Consider the following 18,186-nt stretch of genomic DNA (forward strand, 5'->3'; position numbering starts at 1 on the left):
ATTAAATGTAATTATGTAGTTGTTGTTGTTGTTGTTATGTGCCGTCGAGTCAGCCCTGACTCATAGCGACCCCTCCTTGGGTTTCCGAGGCAGTATCACTACGGAATTATGTAGTAGGTCTGGATATTAGGGAGTACTCCATATTGTTAAGTAATTTGATTGTTTTGTCAAAAACATACTTACAAAGTCTCCAGGCTGGAAAATGTTGACCAAAATTGAAGCATGTCAGCCAATCTAAAAATATGGACAATGTCCCCAAGGCCTCATAGCATATGTTCATGCTACAGTTGCCAGTATAGGAATAGAGAAGTTTGATAGACATCAGGAGGGGAAAGAGGGTACAAGGAATGTTTTCCCTGCTTTGAAGCTTTGCCAAATCCCTTGGTCTCCAAGGGGAGCTATATTTCTTGCATATGGAGTCTGGGGAGTCATTACCTCTCTGCCTGGATCACAGCCATCCGTGTAAAGCTTTCTCTTTCTTCCAGCTTGCAGGGATCCCGGTGTTCTGTTGCCTGTGAGGACGGATGGTACTTTGATGGCCAAGACTGTCAGCCCTGCCACCGCTTCTGTGCCACTTGTGCTGGTACCACATCTACCCCCACTCCCCAAGTCTTTTCCTTTTTGCTTCTGGTTCCGGTTTTATTTTTCTAAATCACTTAGGCAACTCACTTGACCCGTTTAGAATTAAACATTGGAATTTCCTAGAAATCTCTGAAAAGCATATTTCTCCTTTGGTCATCATGCAACTATATCTGTACTCTCATTGACAGTCAAACAATCATCAGTAGCCTATCCTCTATGAGAAATGTAAATATCCCCCAGGGTACCTTCTCTTTAGAGATTTAAGGTTTCTGGTAGCATAGTGCCTAACGCACTGGACTGCTAACCAGAAGGCTGGCGGTTCAAACCCACCTGCCACTCCTCGGAAGGAAGGTTGGGCATTCCTAGTTCTGTAGTGATACTGCCTCAGAAACCCAAGGAGGGGTCACTATGAGTCGGGGCCAACTCGATGGCAAATAACAACAACATAACAGGCTAAGTTTAACATGGGAGTTGTTGGTTTTGTTTTGTTTTGTTTTTTGTTTTCCCCAAAAGAAAATCAAAAGCACAGATATTAAGTTACAGTTCTTAAAATCATAACACATTACTGTTATCTTCACAAACTATTAAAGAAGAAGCCCATCATACAATGTCTATTGAAGTTGTTCCATCCCCCCCACCCCATTTCCTGTGTTTGCCTTGCTTTTAAGGGGCAGGAGCTGATGGATGCATTAACTGCACTGAGGGCTACTTCATGGAGGATGGGAGATGTGTGCAGAGCTGCAGTATCAGCTACTACTTCGACCACTCTTCAGAGAATGGATACAAATCCTGTAAAAAGTAAGTGGATCTACCCCCGTGGTTCTAGCATTTGATTCCTAATTCCTTATATGGCTGCCTTCATAAATAATATGAAAACTTGGATTTTTCACATGGTAAAAAAAATAGATAGCACTTTTTTTAATTCCAATATTTACATGTACAGTTCAGTGATATTGATTGCATCAATCATGTTGTACCACCATTACCTTTATCCATTGCTAAATTTTCCATCACTGTTAACAGATACTCAATGCTTCCTAAACAATGACTTCTTGTCCCAGGTAGCCATTAATAAGCTTTATTCTGTATGCATTTGCCTATTCTAGATAGTTTATAGAAGTAGGATCATATAATGTTTGTCCTTTTGAAATTGACTTACTTTTCAAAGTTCATCCCTATTGTAATACATATCAGGACTTCATTTTTCTTTATGGTTGAATAATATTCCATTATATGAATATACCATTTTTTTTTTTCCCATCAGTTTATGGGCATTTAGACTATTTCCACATTTAGTTATTGTAAATAGTGCTGCAGTGATCATGTGGACCTATTGGTAACTCTGTATTTAACTTTTTGTGAACCTCCCAAACTGGACAACTCAGAATTTTTAATGATAAAATAAGGTTCAAATATTTACAAATTAACACTTCCCTATGACTTTAACCCAATATATCTTTGATATTTTTATTGTCTCAGGTGCATTTTTAAATCCTTAAAAGTAATATTTCTTCAAATACCTGCTATATCCCCTTTAACATCACAATTCCTGTCTGCTGGGTTTTCTTTAATGTTGTCAAATATATCAATTACCATCAGAAGAGATTTCTGTGTCATCTTCAAAGGGAGAATAAAGTATTAGATATTAAGCTGTTGCAAGTCAACATCCCTTCTCCTGTGCTTGATGTGAGAAAGGATAATCATGTATATTGTTTTCATAGATGTGATGCCAGCTGCTTGACCTGCAATGGTCCAGGGTTCAAGAACTGTACAAGCTGCCCCAGTGGGTACCTGTTAGATTTAGGAATGTGTCAAATGGGAGCAATCTGCAAGGATGGTGAGTACAACTGCTCATTTTGATCTTCTCAACAAATGTCATCTTTCTCTTCTGAGGTCTAATATATTTCCACTTAAAAGAAACCATCAGGTGTGTGTCAGATAGGACATGGCCAATATCTTGTTGGCATTTATTTCTCTTGAAGTTATACCCTCAATGTTTTTATTTTTTTATTATTTTAAGAATTAAATAAATCACCTACAATCCCACTGGTCAAGACTGCTACAGTTAACTTTTGCTGTATTTCTTTTTGCCTTTTTCTGTAATTTTTACCATATTTTTAAAATACCATGTGCTTTGAGTTTCATATCCTACTTTTTGCAATAAGCATTAGGCATAAACATTCCAAAGTTTCAGAAAACTTCATTTTTAATAACAAGCATAATTTTCTATCATGTAGAGATGCCATAGTTTTGTTTTGTTTTTCACTATTTGTTTTTTCACCACTTAAAAATAGTTTTTTACCACTGTTTTACCACTATTTGGATTGTTTATATATATGATATGTAAATGACATAGCTGTGGACATCTGTGTACATAAGTTTTGTTCATGGTTAGGATTATTACCTATGGAAAATCCTTGAGAATTTTTACTATGTGATTTTTAGTATTCTCAATTGTAATTCACTACCATTTAACAATCAAAAGTGTTGAAATGATAAAATAGATGAATCTTCCTTTTTTCTAACCTATAAATAGAATGTACATAATTATACTTAATAATACTTAATGGGTTACTGATGGAAATTAAATCCTGAAACCAAGAGAATGAAGAGGAATTACCCATTTGTCACAAAACACTCGTTGGTAAAGTACCTAGATTTGTCTGAATGAATCTATTAGTTTACAGACTAGCATGGCAAAGTAAATAATCAAATGGTAGCTGAATTTTTTATTAAGCCTGTGAAGCTGGGAATCAATATTTCAATTTTACAGAAGGAAAAACCCAAAGTGTCTCTACAAAGTGATCGACCCAACTGTAGAACTTAAAACTTCTAAATGTTGATCCACTTTTCTTTCCTTTGCACCATTGATTGGTTCACAACCAAGATCCCAGGGCCCCACGGCTCGCCCAAAGATTACATGGTCTGGGGTGCAGCCTGAACATGGCTATTTTTAGAAGTCCTCAAGTGTTTCTAACATGCAGGTAGCTTTAAGAGCCACTACACTATCCCATCCCCCCAACAACTTGGCAAATGATAAGTTACCTCACTTCTAGCCTCAGTTTTTCCATCTGTAAAATGAATGGATTAAAGTTATTCCAGCTCCAACATTTTGTGAACTTTGACTCCTGACTTCCTATATAATTCATCCTGAGGGAAGCTCAAATTTGTGACTAAATGTTATGCAAACAGTACATCTCAAAGGTGTGGAAAGAAATTATTTTAAACCATGGTTATTTTATATATCTTTGGAATCTTATGAAAACAGAAAAATAAAAAGGAAAGGAAAGATATGAAACAGTCTAACTTGACAAGATCCTTCCCCTGGATTTATTCTTTCCCTTCCTTTGGCTGTTTCCTCTTCTGGGAATCTAGCAGGTGGTGGAACAGTGCTATGGATAGGAGAATGTGGACTCCGGAACCAGACCGCTTATGTTCACATCTGAGCTCCAAACCTTGGGAGAATTATGAACTTCCCTGGACCTTACTACATGAGAGTAATAGTGCCACCCTCATACTCTTAATCTACAACCCCCTGTTAGGAATCTCAAAATGACACCTGTGATGGCACTGATAGAACATTATGGTCCGTAGTCTTGTTTCCATGGAGCATCAAAGGTGAATTTTTATCTTCCTAGCTTTTCTAAAGGAGCTCTGGTAGCATAGTGCCTAAGGCACTTGACTGCTAACCAGAAGGCTGGCAGTTCAAACCCACCAGCCACTCCTCGGAAGGAAGGTTGGACAATCTACGTCTGTAGTGATACTGCCTCGGAAACCCAAGGAGGGGTCTCTACGAGTCAGGTCCGACTCGATGGCACATAACAACAACAACAAGCTTTTCTAATGTGTGATTGGTATGAGAGAAATGAGCCAGACCCCTCCAGGCGCTACATTTTGAGAGTTTGTTGACCAGAGCCAGTCCTGAGTGCACGTACTGGGGATGAGAGGAATGGATGTGGCACTCCAGGGACCATGTAATATCATTTTTAGTTATCAGCAAGTGCCTCCTTACCTTTAATTAAAAACATGGTTTCCCTATATCTGAATATGACTAGAATTTTCTTTAGTTAGCTATTTGAAAACTAAAGAAGTTTTTTAAGTAATTGACCCAGGAAATCCAGTGTAACTTGAAAATTTCACCCACAGTCCTTGTACTGGGCATTTCAAGATTTGTGATGCTTTAATTGTATTCCCTAAACCATGTTAAGCATGGGAGAGAGAAGTTGTGCCAAATGTCACTGGTGAAGGTAGAGTATCAGGATTGTGAGCAAAAGTGGAAAACAAAGAACCACGATTTGTGATGAGTCCTTTCTGCAATTTCTTAAAGAATGAGATTATCAAAAGCTCACCAGACTTTACAAATTACATGGGAATTACATTTAAGAATTTTTTTTCTCACTCAACTATCATATTTCAGTGATTCTAAGACACATGCTTTTTTTACATTTTCGCATCTCTGAAATCAAGTGCATCATATAATTCCTGTCATTTTTCAGTTGCTTTTGATGAGCAGGTTGATGTGACATAGTTGTCATTGCCTGGATATGGGCTTAGTCAGAGTTCCTGTATTCAGCAGATAAGGCACATAGTTACTACTAAATGTGTGGAACTCAACTGCAATTCAAAGCACTTCAAAAAATTAAATTATTATTCAATATTCAAAGAAAGAGTTCTTCTGTAAACACAGAAACAAAACAGCATGTTATATATAACAAATACTTTCAGGTATGCAATGAAAATTCTGAGTGATAAGAAAATATAGCTTCATGGCTTAATAAACATTTTTTCCTTTGTAGTACTTAAAATAATGTAGCATCTTAAATCCAGTGTCTTAGATTCGATGAAATACACTATAAATGACTATGTACTCTTCGCTGTAGGTAATTCTAAAGAGTAAAACTTCTTGCTTATATTATTGTTGGTTTCTAATTTATTCTTTTTCTAATCTTTTCTCCCTTCCCAAATGGATACCAATCACATTTCCTGTTGGAAACATGCTGTTGGCTGAAATCACTTTGGGTGGACCAAATTTCCTCCCTGTTGACTGCTCCTGAATGACCTCTTCCAACCCCCCCAATCTGCCTTTTGACCAATCAAACCTTCTTCCATGAGTGCACATCATGCTGCTCTCGTCCTCAACTCCCCCTCTCTCTTGCTGACTTCCTGGAAAAGCAACGGAAGAGTCCTGGGCCGAAGGAGGTTTCTGTGTGCTAGTGAAAAAGAACAATCTGTGCCAACGGAAGGTTCTTCAACAACTTTGCTGCAAAACATGTACATTCCAAGGCTAAGCAGCCATCCCAGATTTCTTTGTTCCTGTAGACTTATAGATTACTCCATATTATTATTAAAAAAAAAAAAACAAGCAAAAAAAAAAAAAAAAAGCAAGCCACCTCTCTCTTTTTTGCTCTCTTTTGCTCTCTCAAATTTGTGCAGGGAGATGGTGAACTGTTTTGTTAGAATTTAAATGGAAAAATAATAATAATAAACCTACAACAAGCCTACCTTTTATAACTGGGTGTTTAGCACTAAACAGCCAGAACCACAGAGACAGTATTGTATGACCAAAGCATTTGATGCCAAAATTTGACGTTAAAGTAATGATTTGATTTCCTGCCCTGGTTTTGAAGGTCCTTTTTTTTTTTTTTTCTTTTGCATTTATTTGCTTGTTTCCCCTTTGAGATGTCTAAAAATACTTTTCAAAAACTTCGCAAGAGCTTACATAGATCAAAATGAAAGAGGAAGAAAGCTCTTACACCAGTCATTTTTCATGCTTGTGTCCACCACTGGGGGAAATGTCAGGAAACTGGACCTGAGGGCATTAAGAACATCCCACAGAGTATTCAGTGTCATTTGTCTTAGTATTTCACAGTTGAGCATTGATACTTTCCACACTTAATTTACTTCATGCATTGCATGCCAGTTTTTGCATTATTCTCACTTGATAAGTCTGCTCCACTGGTTTCCTCAGATAGACTTGCTGCTATTGGCTTTTCCATTATAGATTGGGTTATGTTACATACAGCTAGTCAGATGGGATCACTCTATATAGTTACGTTTGTGATGGGCTACATAAAAGAGCTAGACTAACCCAGATCCCCTGAAATCCAGAGTGTTAACTTTATGGACCCTGCACAATCTCTTGGTGCTACCTAGCCATTATCCCCATAGCATTTTTTTTTAAGGCCATCAAAAATTCCATTTGTGGTGGTGGGAAGCATTTTGGATACGATACAGGGAATTTATTCCTGGAGTCAAAAGTTTCTAAAAGGTCCTATCTTTTTTAATAAATGGAATTTATTTAAATAATATTTAAGCCCATGCCAATTTGGCTGGGCAACATTTTCAATGGTGCTTATTAGCCGTTTTTCATCTTGTCATTTTAAGAAAATAAAACTGGAAATAGAAAATGGGCAGCATGATTGTACCCTCTTGGTTCTGTTGTTTTTCCACTTCTCTTCCCTCTATAATCATGCTATGATACACCTGTCCACTGAATGTTGTTTTCTTTGAAATATCTTCACTGGTTTTCTATGACTCCCTAAATGCATCATGGAAACTAGCAGACAGAATTATGAGAAAACTATTTGGGATCTATGGTCAGAAAAAAAGCAAGACTGGTAGATATTTTTACCAATTCTGAGTTTTTCTGCTTAGAGGAGTATAGACAAGTATCACGTTTCTTCATTTTTCATATTGAAGCTCCATTGATGAACTCATTTGCTTTGGAAGTGACCAGCCCCCATGTGGACTTTATGCTTCTCAAAGCCTCACTTCCAAAGTGTCACTGCCTTCACAACTGAGGAGAGGAATGGTATTAAGATAGATTATCCTGGGAAGGAACTGGGAGGTGGAAGATAAGACCCCCGTCTATGCAGCAACCTTGAAAAGGTCATTCCCAGCCATCACAGTTAACTTTCTTCCAACCCAAGATGAATACATCATCTAATGGCCCTCTAAATAGCATTGTAGTGATAATGAGTCACATGATTCATAAGTAACTCAGTTAGCAACTGATTTTACTGAACAGTTTTCCTCTTCATAACACTGCAAACATGAGGAAAGCAACTTAATCCTGGGCACAGTCCTGTGGACAAATGTAAGCATAAGCCTAAACCAAGGTCAAATAGATAGTATATGCCAGGTATGCCGCCAAGAAGTCCATGTAACTGAACGAACCTGTAACATTTGAGGCACAAGGTTATTATGATAGGAAATGGTGACATCAAAATGATGTCTGTGTTCCTAGACAAATTATCCACATGACAGTCAAATTTGTTGGGGTCCACCCGCATGCATTCCATTTCCCATTGACCCCGCAGGCGCACGTCACAGAAATACTGGTTAACTACTAGTGTGTTATTGCCTCATTTATCTACATAACATTATTAACTAGAACATAATGCTTTCAAAATTTAAGTTAATGTTATATATTATGTATAAATATATATATTCATAATGAGATATATGTAATGGATAGTACAAAGTTTGGAGACTTAACAAATGCTCTAGAGACAAAAGTCCTATCTACTGTATTCTTTTGTCTTTTATTTTTGATTAGTGCTCCATTGTTAAATCCAAATCCACTTTTACTGAAAAATACTGTACATGTGTAAAATGTTCAGTTGTTTTTTTGTAAAATATAGTAGAATGGTTGTAATTGATACTGGCCAAAATCAATGTTATTCCACATTTTATTTTTTCTATTAAATTAACCTAAGTTCCTGTTTATTTGATCTGTTCATACCCACGTGTAAACATCTCTTGAAGGGTGAGAGGTAATGAGAAACTCTTCTGTTTTCACATAGAATCTGTGAATAAAAAGGAAAGGGCGGATGTGGATTAAACATCTAAATATAATTGGAAAAGGAAGGGAAAGCTGAATTAGGAAGGGAAAAGGAGAGAGAAATAAAAACAAAAATATAAGAAGGAAACAGGTTAAATTTGGTCATGAATATATGTTAAACCTCATTTTTAGAAAGCAGGTGAAAAACATCTGTAAAATATTGGCACAATTTTTCTCCAATTTTACAGATACTGGTTCACAGCCCATGGGCCATCTGGGTCCACTGTTTCCCTGGGCTTCCACCAGTGGGTGTGAGGGTCAGTGGGGACCAAAGGATGGAGAATGAGGCAGGAAGCATGAAAGCTGGTAAAAGGGAAGGTGGCATGGTTTGATTTGCTGACAACTTGTGTAAAACTGACAGTGACCGTATCTGTGGATGCCTTGAGGATGACTGTTCAAAATAAAACTCCAGTATATGCCACAGATCGAGACTGAAAAGATAACAAAAAATTGAATTTAGATCTCTGATTCTTTGAACCCTGCTTGAGATGTAGGCATTAACCTTGAAGATTCAATGTACTGCCTTTTCAGAACAAAATGAGAAAAAAGAAAAGCCAACAAACATACTGAATTCCAACTAGGTTTAAAGATCTGAGGATATAAAAGTAGAAGAGAAAGTCATGAAATCCCAAGAGTCAGATGGGAAGAAACTAACCTTACTGACCACCTTCCGTGTGCTGCACAATATGGGAATATGCAGCATATACATTGATGATGTATACACGTACTATACATGATGAGCTATTCATTCGTAAAATTCCTAAAACACCCTACACATATTAGCCTCTGCTTATAAACAAAAAAAGTGAAAATGGAGACTTGAAATAAATTGATTGAGTTTACACATCCTATAAGTGGCAGACTCAGAATAAGAAGAAAATGTAATAGGCAGTTAACAGTAAGTAATGGCTTGTAAATATCAGATGAACAGGACACACACCAAATGTGTTCAGAATAGACAGAGTCCTTTGGATTGGACTGGATGGTGCAAATTTCCTAGAACAGGTGCAACTAGAATCAATTCTTGAAGGATAGCTAAGGCAGACATCCATGGAAGATGTTACTTATCAATCAGTATCCATCTGCAAATTGATCAGAAGTTGCTTCCAAGACAAAGACTTAATTTCCACCCCAGTATCAGGCTTAATATGCTGCTGATGTCTAATGTCAGGTTCATTGTTTTCCAGTCAACATTTACTCTTAATTTCGAGAAACTTGTAAAGTATAGTCATTCACTATATAATGTCCATTCAGGCAACATCCAACCAACATATGTCTGTAGTGCCAACTTCCATAAAGCTTATTATATTAAAAACTTGAAGCATATACATTGGTTTGTAATAACAAATGGGCACCACTTTGTGATGTGCATCAAGACATTATTATTATGACTGTATGATTATGTTAAAGGTGTTTTAGTGTATCTGGAAATGTTTAATTTTTTTATGCATAGAAAGGTACACTATATACTATATACTAAAACAAACATTTGACCAATTGGCATTAGATATGAACCATACCTAACTGCTCTGACTTATGTACAAATTCAACTTAAATACCAACTTATGAATGGAACTCATTCATACTCAGCAATGCCTATATCTAATATGATGTTTACACAACATCGAAATCACATATTGTCCTGTTTCACAAATGTATAGTGGACATTGAGCGATCCTTGACTATACTTGCTCCCAAAGGCGCAGTGATTGTTTCAGTAACGGTTTAGTAATTTAAGTTTCTCAAAGTAACTAACACCTTAGGGATATCCAGGTGCAGAAATATATAGCACTGTATCATCCTCATGTAAAAAGAATTCATGCAGTTAAAATATAAAGTAGATTTGCATTCTTAACTGCTTTCATATTATATCACTCAGCCTCACACAAAACAAGCAATGACAGACAAGCAGCATGAAAAACAGAAATAGCATATGGAGACAGTTCTAAACCATGGTCTGTCCAGTTCAATACACCTTCTAATACAAAATGGCAAAGGGGGAACAAAGGCCAGCTGCAATTTGACCTTACTCGGCCCAAGCTGGGCCCTGGGCCCCAAATTCAGTATGTGTATCTGACAGAAGGTATAAACCTGCTTCACTTTTCTGGTCAACATCTATTTCTAAATATGTTATTTTTGTTGCAAACCCATAAAATCTGAAATTCTAGGCAAAATACTTTAGAGCCATTGACAAATTTAGCGGGTCATAGCCAAGATGGACTTAATTTCACTGTGGCTTATTAGAGTTACTTGGCACCCAGAAATGAGACTGTGATCCGTATAATCATCACAGAGGCGATGATTTGGCCCCAGTCAGTTCTTGGGCAAGAAGGATGCAGTTACAGACTGTCATTAAGTCTCAGCAGGTCTGTCTGTGATGTCAGAGTAACAGCAGTAGCCTCCTGCTCTTTACCTCCAAGGGACTTATAAACACACATTTGACTGGGTTATCACTAAAAGATTTTCTTACAAGATCTCCCCTCTAAAGTGTCATTGTTTGGAGACAGTTGTTGCTTTTTCAGGGCTAAGTGCCAGCTAGCAACAGACACTTTGTATCACCACTTGCTAGAAAATTCTGCAAAGGTTCCTTGGGGCCTAGATCATAACTGTTCTTTAATTTTTTTTAAAGAATACATTTGTTTTTAAGATTACAATGTTTAAAGATTGACAGAGTTTTTACTAAAATGGTTTTATTTAATTTTTTAACTTTCCCTCATGATAACCCCATGAGGTGGATGAGGCAAGTACTGATGATATCCTTATTGTAGATGAAGAATCAGAGGCTTCTGGAGATTAACTGTCTGAGCAAGCCTCGCAGCTAAGGGGTTTGGCTGGCCCTCAAGACCACAGCTTCAGCCTTCTGCACAACACTACCTCCTTTTTAGCAGTGCCAGATAAAAACAAGTGCACATTACATACATTGCAAGGCAAGGGGTAAGAACCTTTTCCCAAATGAAGAGACAAAGCACACTGTGTCCCTGGACTTGGCTCTTTCTCCCTACGAGCTCGAATTAATTGCTTCCATAAATAAACATTACTGATTCTCTGTTATACACCAAGCTCTGAGGTCTTTTTTGGCCTCTTCGAGCTTATAGTCTAAACAGATAACAAAAACACATGGCTATAACATGAAGCTATTTAAGTGCCTTAAAAGAAGCATAAAGAAAACATTGGGAGTCCAGAGGAGTGAGCCCACTTTGCCAATTAAATGCTAAAGATCTCACCCCCTTGCACTACAAGCTTTTCATTGTTGTTGTTGTTGTTGTTATATGCCATCGAGTCAGCCCCGACTCATAGTGACTTCTCCTTGGGTTTCTGAGGCAGTATCACTACGGAAGTAGGATTGCCCAACCTTCCTTCCGAGGAGTGGCTGGTGGGTTTGAACTGCCAGCCTTCTGGTTAGCAGTCAAGTGCCTTAGGCACTATGCTACCAGAGCTCCTCATTAGCATCCAAAAATAGCTAGAACCAGTAAAAGTAGAGTTGCTCTAAAATGCAGACATAAAACTGCAAAGATCAAAATCAAATGATATTCCATTTAATTAAATATCTACAAATGCAACATGTCAAACTAGTAAATTGCAACTCAACTCTTAAGGAATTATATACAAGTAAATTTAATGCAGAATGAAGGTGAATTTTAATATGTTGGATATGATGTAGTACCTGAAAAGGTAGAGTAATCTAGGGTGTATAAAGATTTAACATAGCTCTGCAAAGAGGGAGCAATTGACTCTGCTGGGTGGTATACAGGAGCTCTTCTTCAACCCTAGCATCTTCTCTCTGCTCCCTATACTCTATCCCAGGCAATCTTATTCAGCCTCATGGTTTTAAATACCATTTGTGTGCAGATTATAAGAAAAGAAGGGACGGAGGGAGGGAATCTTTATTCTTGACCTCTTCCTCAAGATTCACACCTGTAGACTATTTAATGTTCCCTTCAGATATCTAATAATCATCAAAATTAACATGTCCAAAATAGACTTCAGATTCCCCAACTCCCTAACCATAATTATAACCAAATATCTCCCATCTCAGTAAATGGCATTACAATCTATCCACCTGATTGTTCAAACCCAAAACCTCTTTTTTTTTCTTCCTCTTTTTTTTCTCCACCAAATCTAATCCATAAACAAAGTCCAATTAACACAACTTCTAAAATATAAATCAAAATGGTCTATTTCTCCTCACTCCATGGCTCTAACAGTAGTCCAAACCACCATTATCTCTACACTGGACTATTGCAAGAGCCTCCTAACTAGGCTTTCTGCTTCTCTCTTTCTTTTCGATTCTCTTTTCTCTCCATCCCTATCCGCTCTCCACACACAGCTGGAGTGCTATTACAAATACAAAATCAGATATTGTCACTCCTTTCTTATTCACTCAGGATAAAATCTGAGATCCTTAACCATGGCCTCTTTCTAACCGAATCTCCTGCCATCCATTCTCTTGCTCACCATGTTCTAGTCATAGCAACTTTCTTTTTGTTCCTTAAACAAAGCAAGTTTGTTTATGTCCTAAGAACCTTGATTTTCACATGACTGCTCCCTCTCAACCTACAAGAGTTTTCGTTCAGAATAACTTAGAAAGCAGCTCTCTCCACACCTGCCAATCTTTTTTTTTAATGTCTTTCATAGCCCTGATCATAACCTGACATTACATTGTTCATTTACTTGTTTACTGTCAGTCTCTCCCATGAGAATATCAACCCCATGAGAGATGTGGCCTTGTCTCTCTTATTCACAACTGCACCTTACATGTCTAGCACAGTGCCTTGCTTAATAAATACTTGTGGAATGAATGAACAGAATGACTTCAGAGAGAAGTGACATTCGACCTGAGTCTTGAAGACTAAGCAGGAATTTGTAAGTCAAAGAAGGCTAGATATTTAAGAAGGATACTCCAGGGAGAGAATACCCTGAACAAAGGCACAAAACCATGAAATAGCTTGTGGACTGAAAAGGGTACAGAGTCTGCGCCATGAAGTAGGTGCGATAAGAAGCCTAAAGGAGGGAATGGGAAGACCACTTGGGGTCAACTTGTAAAAGACCTTGACTGGGCTGTTGCCCTTCCTCCACCACCTTGTCATCAGAGTCATCAATCTTTTTTTCAGAGAGGCTAATTGGTTTGCCCAAGGACGCTATCCAGTCAACCCTTGGCCTCCTGCCAATATATTAAGGAAGCATTCATTCAGACAGAATGCTGAGGAGGCCCTCTGTGCTTCAGTCCCCAGAGGATTGATGAGCATACTGTGCCAGCTTAATGAAAGGACAGGGCACTAAGGAGAGCTCAGCTGTCAGGTGAGCACACAAGAGGAGACAGCCCACAGCTGTCTTCCTGTGAGGCCCATTGCCACAGCAATAAATTAGGTGAGGCCTGTTTACAAGACTGGACTTGGGGACACGAGTCTGTTCAGAGCCTCCTTTCCTCGTCAGAAAGGAGAAGACCCCTTGCCCTCTAAACTGTCATTACCAGAGAAGAGCAAAAGGGGAAAAAAGTGATATGCCAATACCTCAGCTTCCAAAACAACAATATTAATAATTCCTTAATAATAATAATAAAAGGTCCTTGGGTGGCACAAAGGATTTACTCTCAGCTACTAACCTAAAGCATCTGAACCTACCCAGTAGTGTCATGGAAAAAGGCCTAGAAGTTTGTTTCCACAAAGATCACAGCCAAGAAAAACCTATGGAGCAGTCTACTCTGACATATGGGGTCATCATGAGTCAAAATCAACAGCAGTGTGTTTTTTGTAATAATAATAATAGCAGCCCCCATGTATGGAGTGCTTCCTGGGTGCTAAGTACTGTGCTAAATGCTTTACAAGAGTAATTTCATTTTAATAGCACTATTCCCCCATCCCCCTTTTTACAAATGAGAAAGTTAGATGGGGTGAATCCCTAAGGTACCTCAGTGCTAAGTAGATCTGGGATTTTTTTAACACAGAAAATATGATTTTCCAGAGCCTCCAGGAGGAGTAATACAAGAGTCAAGGAAGATCTCCTTTAAAACAACTTTCAGACAAATATTGCACTGGCATAAGTGCAGGACAGTTTTACACATGGGAGGAAACTTTCTTTGTTGGTTACCACGGATGAGAGGGGAGGGGAGGAAAATTGCTAGATAGGTAAAAGACAAGTATTGATTTGGGTGAAGAGAAAGGCACTATACCAAAAGCAAGTGAGCAGCACAATAACACTAAGGAAAAGGAAGACGTGGAAAGATGCACAAGAGGTACAGACAACAAAGGTAAACACTTTTACACACACAACACTGTACTATCAGTAATAACTAACATTAATCTTTGGGTAGATACATAGGTATTAATGGGCTAAATAATCAGGCATGGGTAGGCAAAAGGGAATATACCTATGACCATATGGACGTTTGGCAGATGACATTTCTACATACATATTTCTATGTGCTATAAGAATGTGTGTGTATATATTTATATATACACACACATATAATAGAGCTAACAGGAGACAAAGTTATGATAACTTCTTAGCCACAGCTAAACACCTTGAAGGAGTGAGTTACAGGGCCTGCAGACTCAGGACACTGGTCACAGGGGACATCAAGTTCAACTGGCATAATATACTGCTACATAAAAACATTGTTCTACATCCTACTTTAGTGAGCAGCAACTGGGGGTCTTAAGAGCCCATCTAAGTGGCCATCTAAGATGCAACACCGGAGCAAAGAAGAATGAAGAAAATCAAAGATGCATAAAAACAATTAATCTAAGGAACTAATAGACCATGTAAACCTCAGCCTACGTGACCGTGAGACCAGAAGAACTAGATGGTGCCCAGCTACCACTGTCAACCATTTGGAAAAGGATCAAAGTAGAAGATCCTGGATAGAGTAGGAGAAAAATGTGAAACAAAACTCAAAATTATAAAACAAGACCAGGCTTACTGGTCTGATAGAAACTGGTGAAACCCCTGAGCTAGCACCTAGTCATCCTTTGGGCCCGGAATTGAACTCATTCCCATGGCTTCCAGCCAAACAATAGACAGACGTACAAAATAAATAATTACACCAGGTAGGTACACTCCTTAGAACAATCAACCATGGGAGATCAGAAGGCCAGCATTTGCACAAGGAGATAACCCAGAAGCCAGGAATGTGTAGGAAAGAAGGACACAGAGAAAAGGTAACCACAGGGAGGAAGTGGGAAGAGAGCTGTTACATTGTGGGGATTGCAGTCAATGTCATGAAACAAAATCTGTCTGAATTGCTGAGTGGAAAATGAATTTGCCCTGTGAACTTTCACCCAAATCACCATCAATCAATCAATGAAAACAACTTTCAGCCTATAACCATGGAGTTTGCATCAGGATAATCTATTTTAGCCAGTGATACAGACTCAGAGTTCATGGTGCCTCTTGTGAACAGAGCAATGTCCACCAAACCAGGAGTCATTATTAATATCATGATTAATATTACATCATTCAGTGTAAAGGGAAAATAACATGAGACTTTATGATGATTCTGTCACTTTCCCTAAAATACACGAAAAGCCATTGGCACAAACCCCAATAAAGCTAATACTTTAGGACCTTACTGATCAGAATGTGAGTAGTAGAGCAGCAATGTAGGTATCATATCAGCTGGGAGTTGGCTAGTGTGTCAGAATTCTCATCATGCCCCCCCAAAAGTCCCATCTCCTGGTTATTCAATCATATACTAGGCATTAGTATTCAAAGGGACTTTGAAGATGGAATTAAAAGTTTTTATCAACTGGTCACAGAGGCCCTGGGTGGTGCAGATTGTTAATGGACTCAACTGCTAAGCAAACAGCTAGAAGTTTGAGTCCATGCAGAGGTACCTCAGAAAAAAAGTCTGGCAATTTACTTCCCAAAAAAATCAGGCATTGAAATCTCTGTCATGTACAGTTCTATTGTTCTTAGATGCATGGGTCCCATGAGTTGAAATCAAGTTGGCAGCAACTGGTTCTTTGTCAGCTGATCTTAAAATAGAGACACTATCAATACAACTATTGGTCTCTGGTCATCTGGAACAAAAGAGAAAAAAGGAAACCAAAGACTCAAAAAAACTAGTCTACAGGACAAATAGTCTACATGAACCATGGCCTTATCTATCCTGAAACCAGAAGAACTAGATGATGTGTGGCTACAACTACCAAAGATACTACCAAGAATTGTGTTTTCACTAAGGACGCAGTAGATGGCCCTGTATAGAATGGGAGGAAAACGTAGAACAAAACTCAAGTTCTTAAAAAAGGACTAGACTGATGGGACTGGTGAGAGTAGAGCAACCCTCAAGACCACCACCCTGAGATACCCTTTAAACTTTGAACTGAAACTACTCCCAGGGTCACCTTTCAGCTAAATGACAGCTTGGCTCATAAAATAAACAATATCACCCGTGAGTACAACACTCTGCTAAAAAAAGTCCTCTATATGAGACCAAACAGTCAACATTTACCTTAAAGCAAAGGAGAGAATTTAAGGGGTGCAGGGGGTGGGCAGAGAAGCTAGATTAGTGGAAATGGAACAACCAGAACAGAAATAATGAAAATTTTGACACACCATGAAAAGTGTAACCAATATCACTGAAAATATGTTAAAAATTGTTAAATGGGAACTTACTTTGCTGTGTAAACTTTCACCAAAAACACAGTAAAATACTATTAAAAAAAATTAGGGAGACTGTCCTGCATTGTCTGGATGGATCGAATGTAATCAATCATGTGGTGTTGTTGTTGTTACGTGCCGTCGAGTCGGCCCCGACTCATAGAGACCCCTCCTTGGGTTTCCGAGGCAGTATCACTAAAGAAGTAGATTGCCCCATGTTCCTTCCGAGGAGTGGTTGATGGGTTTGAACCGCCAGCCTTCTGCTTAGCAGTCAAATGCCTTAGGCACTATGCTACCAGAGCTCCCATCAATCATGTGAGGCCTTACCAACAGTAGAGCTGGTCAGAGAGACATGTCAGAAAAAGGAGGAAAACGAGAGATGAGGCAGAAGGGAAGCTCAGAGCGATTCGACGTATTAGAAGTACTTGACCCACAGTCACTGAGACTTTGAAGATAGAAAAAGGGAACTAAATGACAAGAAAATGCAGGTGGTCTCTAGAAACTGAGAACAATCCCTGGCCGACAGCCAGCAAAGAAACAGAGACCTCGGTCCTATAACTGCATGAAACTGAATTGTGCCAACAACCTGAATGAGCTTGGAGCAAGCTCATCCCCAGAGCCTCCAAAAGGGAACACAGCCTGGCCCACACCTTGGTTTTGACCTTGTGAAATGCCCAAGCAGAGAACCAGCTGAGCCACGCTGTGCCGGACGTCTGACCTATGGAGCTGTGACATAATGGATGGGTGTTAGTTTAAGCCACTGTTTTTAGTAATGTGTTTAGTAACAGTAGAAAACTAATACAGAGCCCCATCCCAGATCTACTGAGTCAGACTCTGCACTTTTACAAGTTGCCAAGATCTGTAAACACAGGCTAATGAAAGAAGAGCTAGTGCTGCCACAGATAAGACTTTTTCCCTGAGTTTGAGATGACTACCTTTGATGTATTGAGCACTTCTCCCACAAGCAGAGTGTTAAAAGATAAGCACTGGAGAATTATGCAACAGAGTACCAATTTTTGGCTGGCCTTTCAGTCAGCCAAACTGAGGCAAATTAGCAGCCCTTCAGATCAAAAACGCAACTAATGAGCAAGAGTAGTCTGATCCCCAGGCTGTGAGCCAGATAGACCTGGGCTTTTTGGCTGAAGCTGTGAATTGGGGAT

General features: G+C 38.7%; 1 protein-coding gene across 1 annotated transcript in view; it reads left to right on the plus strand.

Moving 5' to 3' along the window:
- Positions 1-18,186, plus strand: part of PCSK5 (proprotein convertase subtilisin/kexin type 5) — a 600,269-nt gene that overhangs the window by 394,457 nt on the left and 187,626 nt on the right. Inside the window, exons 18-20 of the mRNA XM_042780610.1 lie at positions 486-583; positions 1,251-1,380; positions 2,304-2,419. Of these exons, the coding sequence (XP_042636544.1) occupies positions 486-583; positions 1,251-1,380; positions 2,304-2,419 (344 nt within the window). The remainder of the gene's footprint in view (positions 1-485; positions 584-1,250; positions 1,381-2,303; positions 2,420-18,186) is intronic.

Source organism: Orycteropus afer, unplaced genomic scaffold (genome assembly GCF_000298275.1).
Source record: "Orycteropus afer afer isolate SDZICR_OR568_19922 unplaced genomic scaffold, OryAfe1.0 scaffold00005, whole genome shotgun sequence".
Lineage (NCBI taxonomy): Eukaryota > Metazoa > Chordata > Mammalia > Tubulidentata > Orycteropodidae > Orycteropus > Orycteropus afer.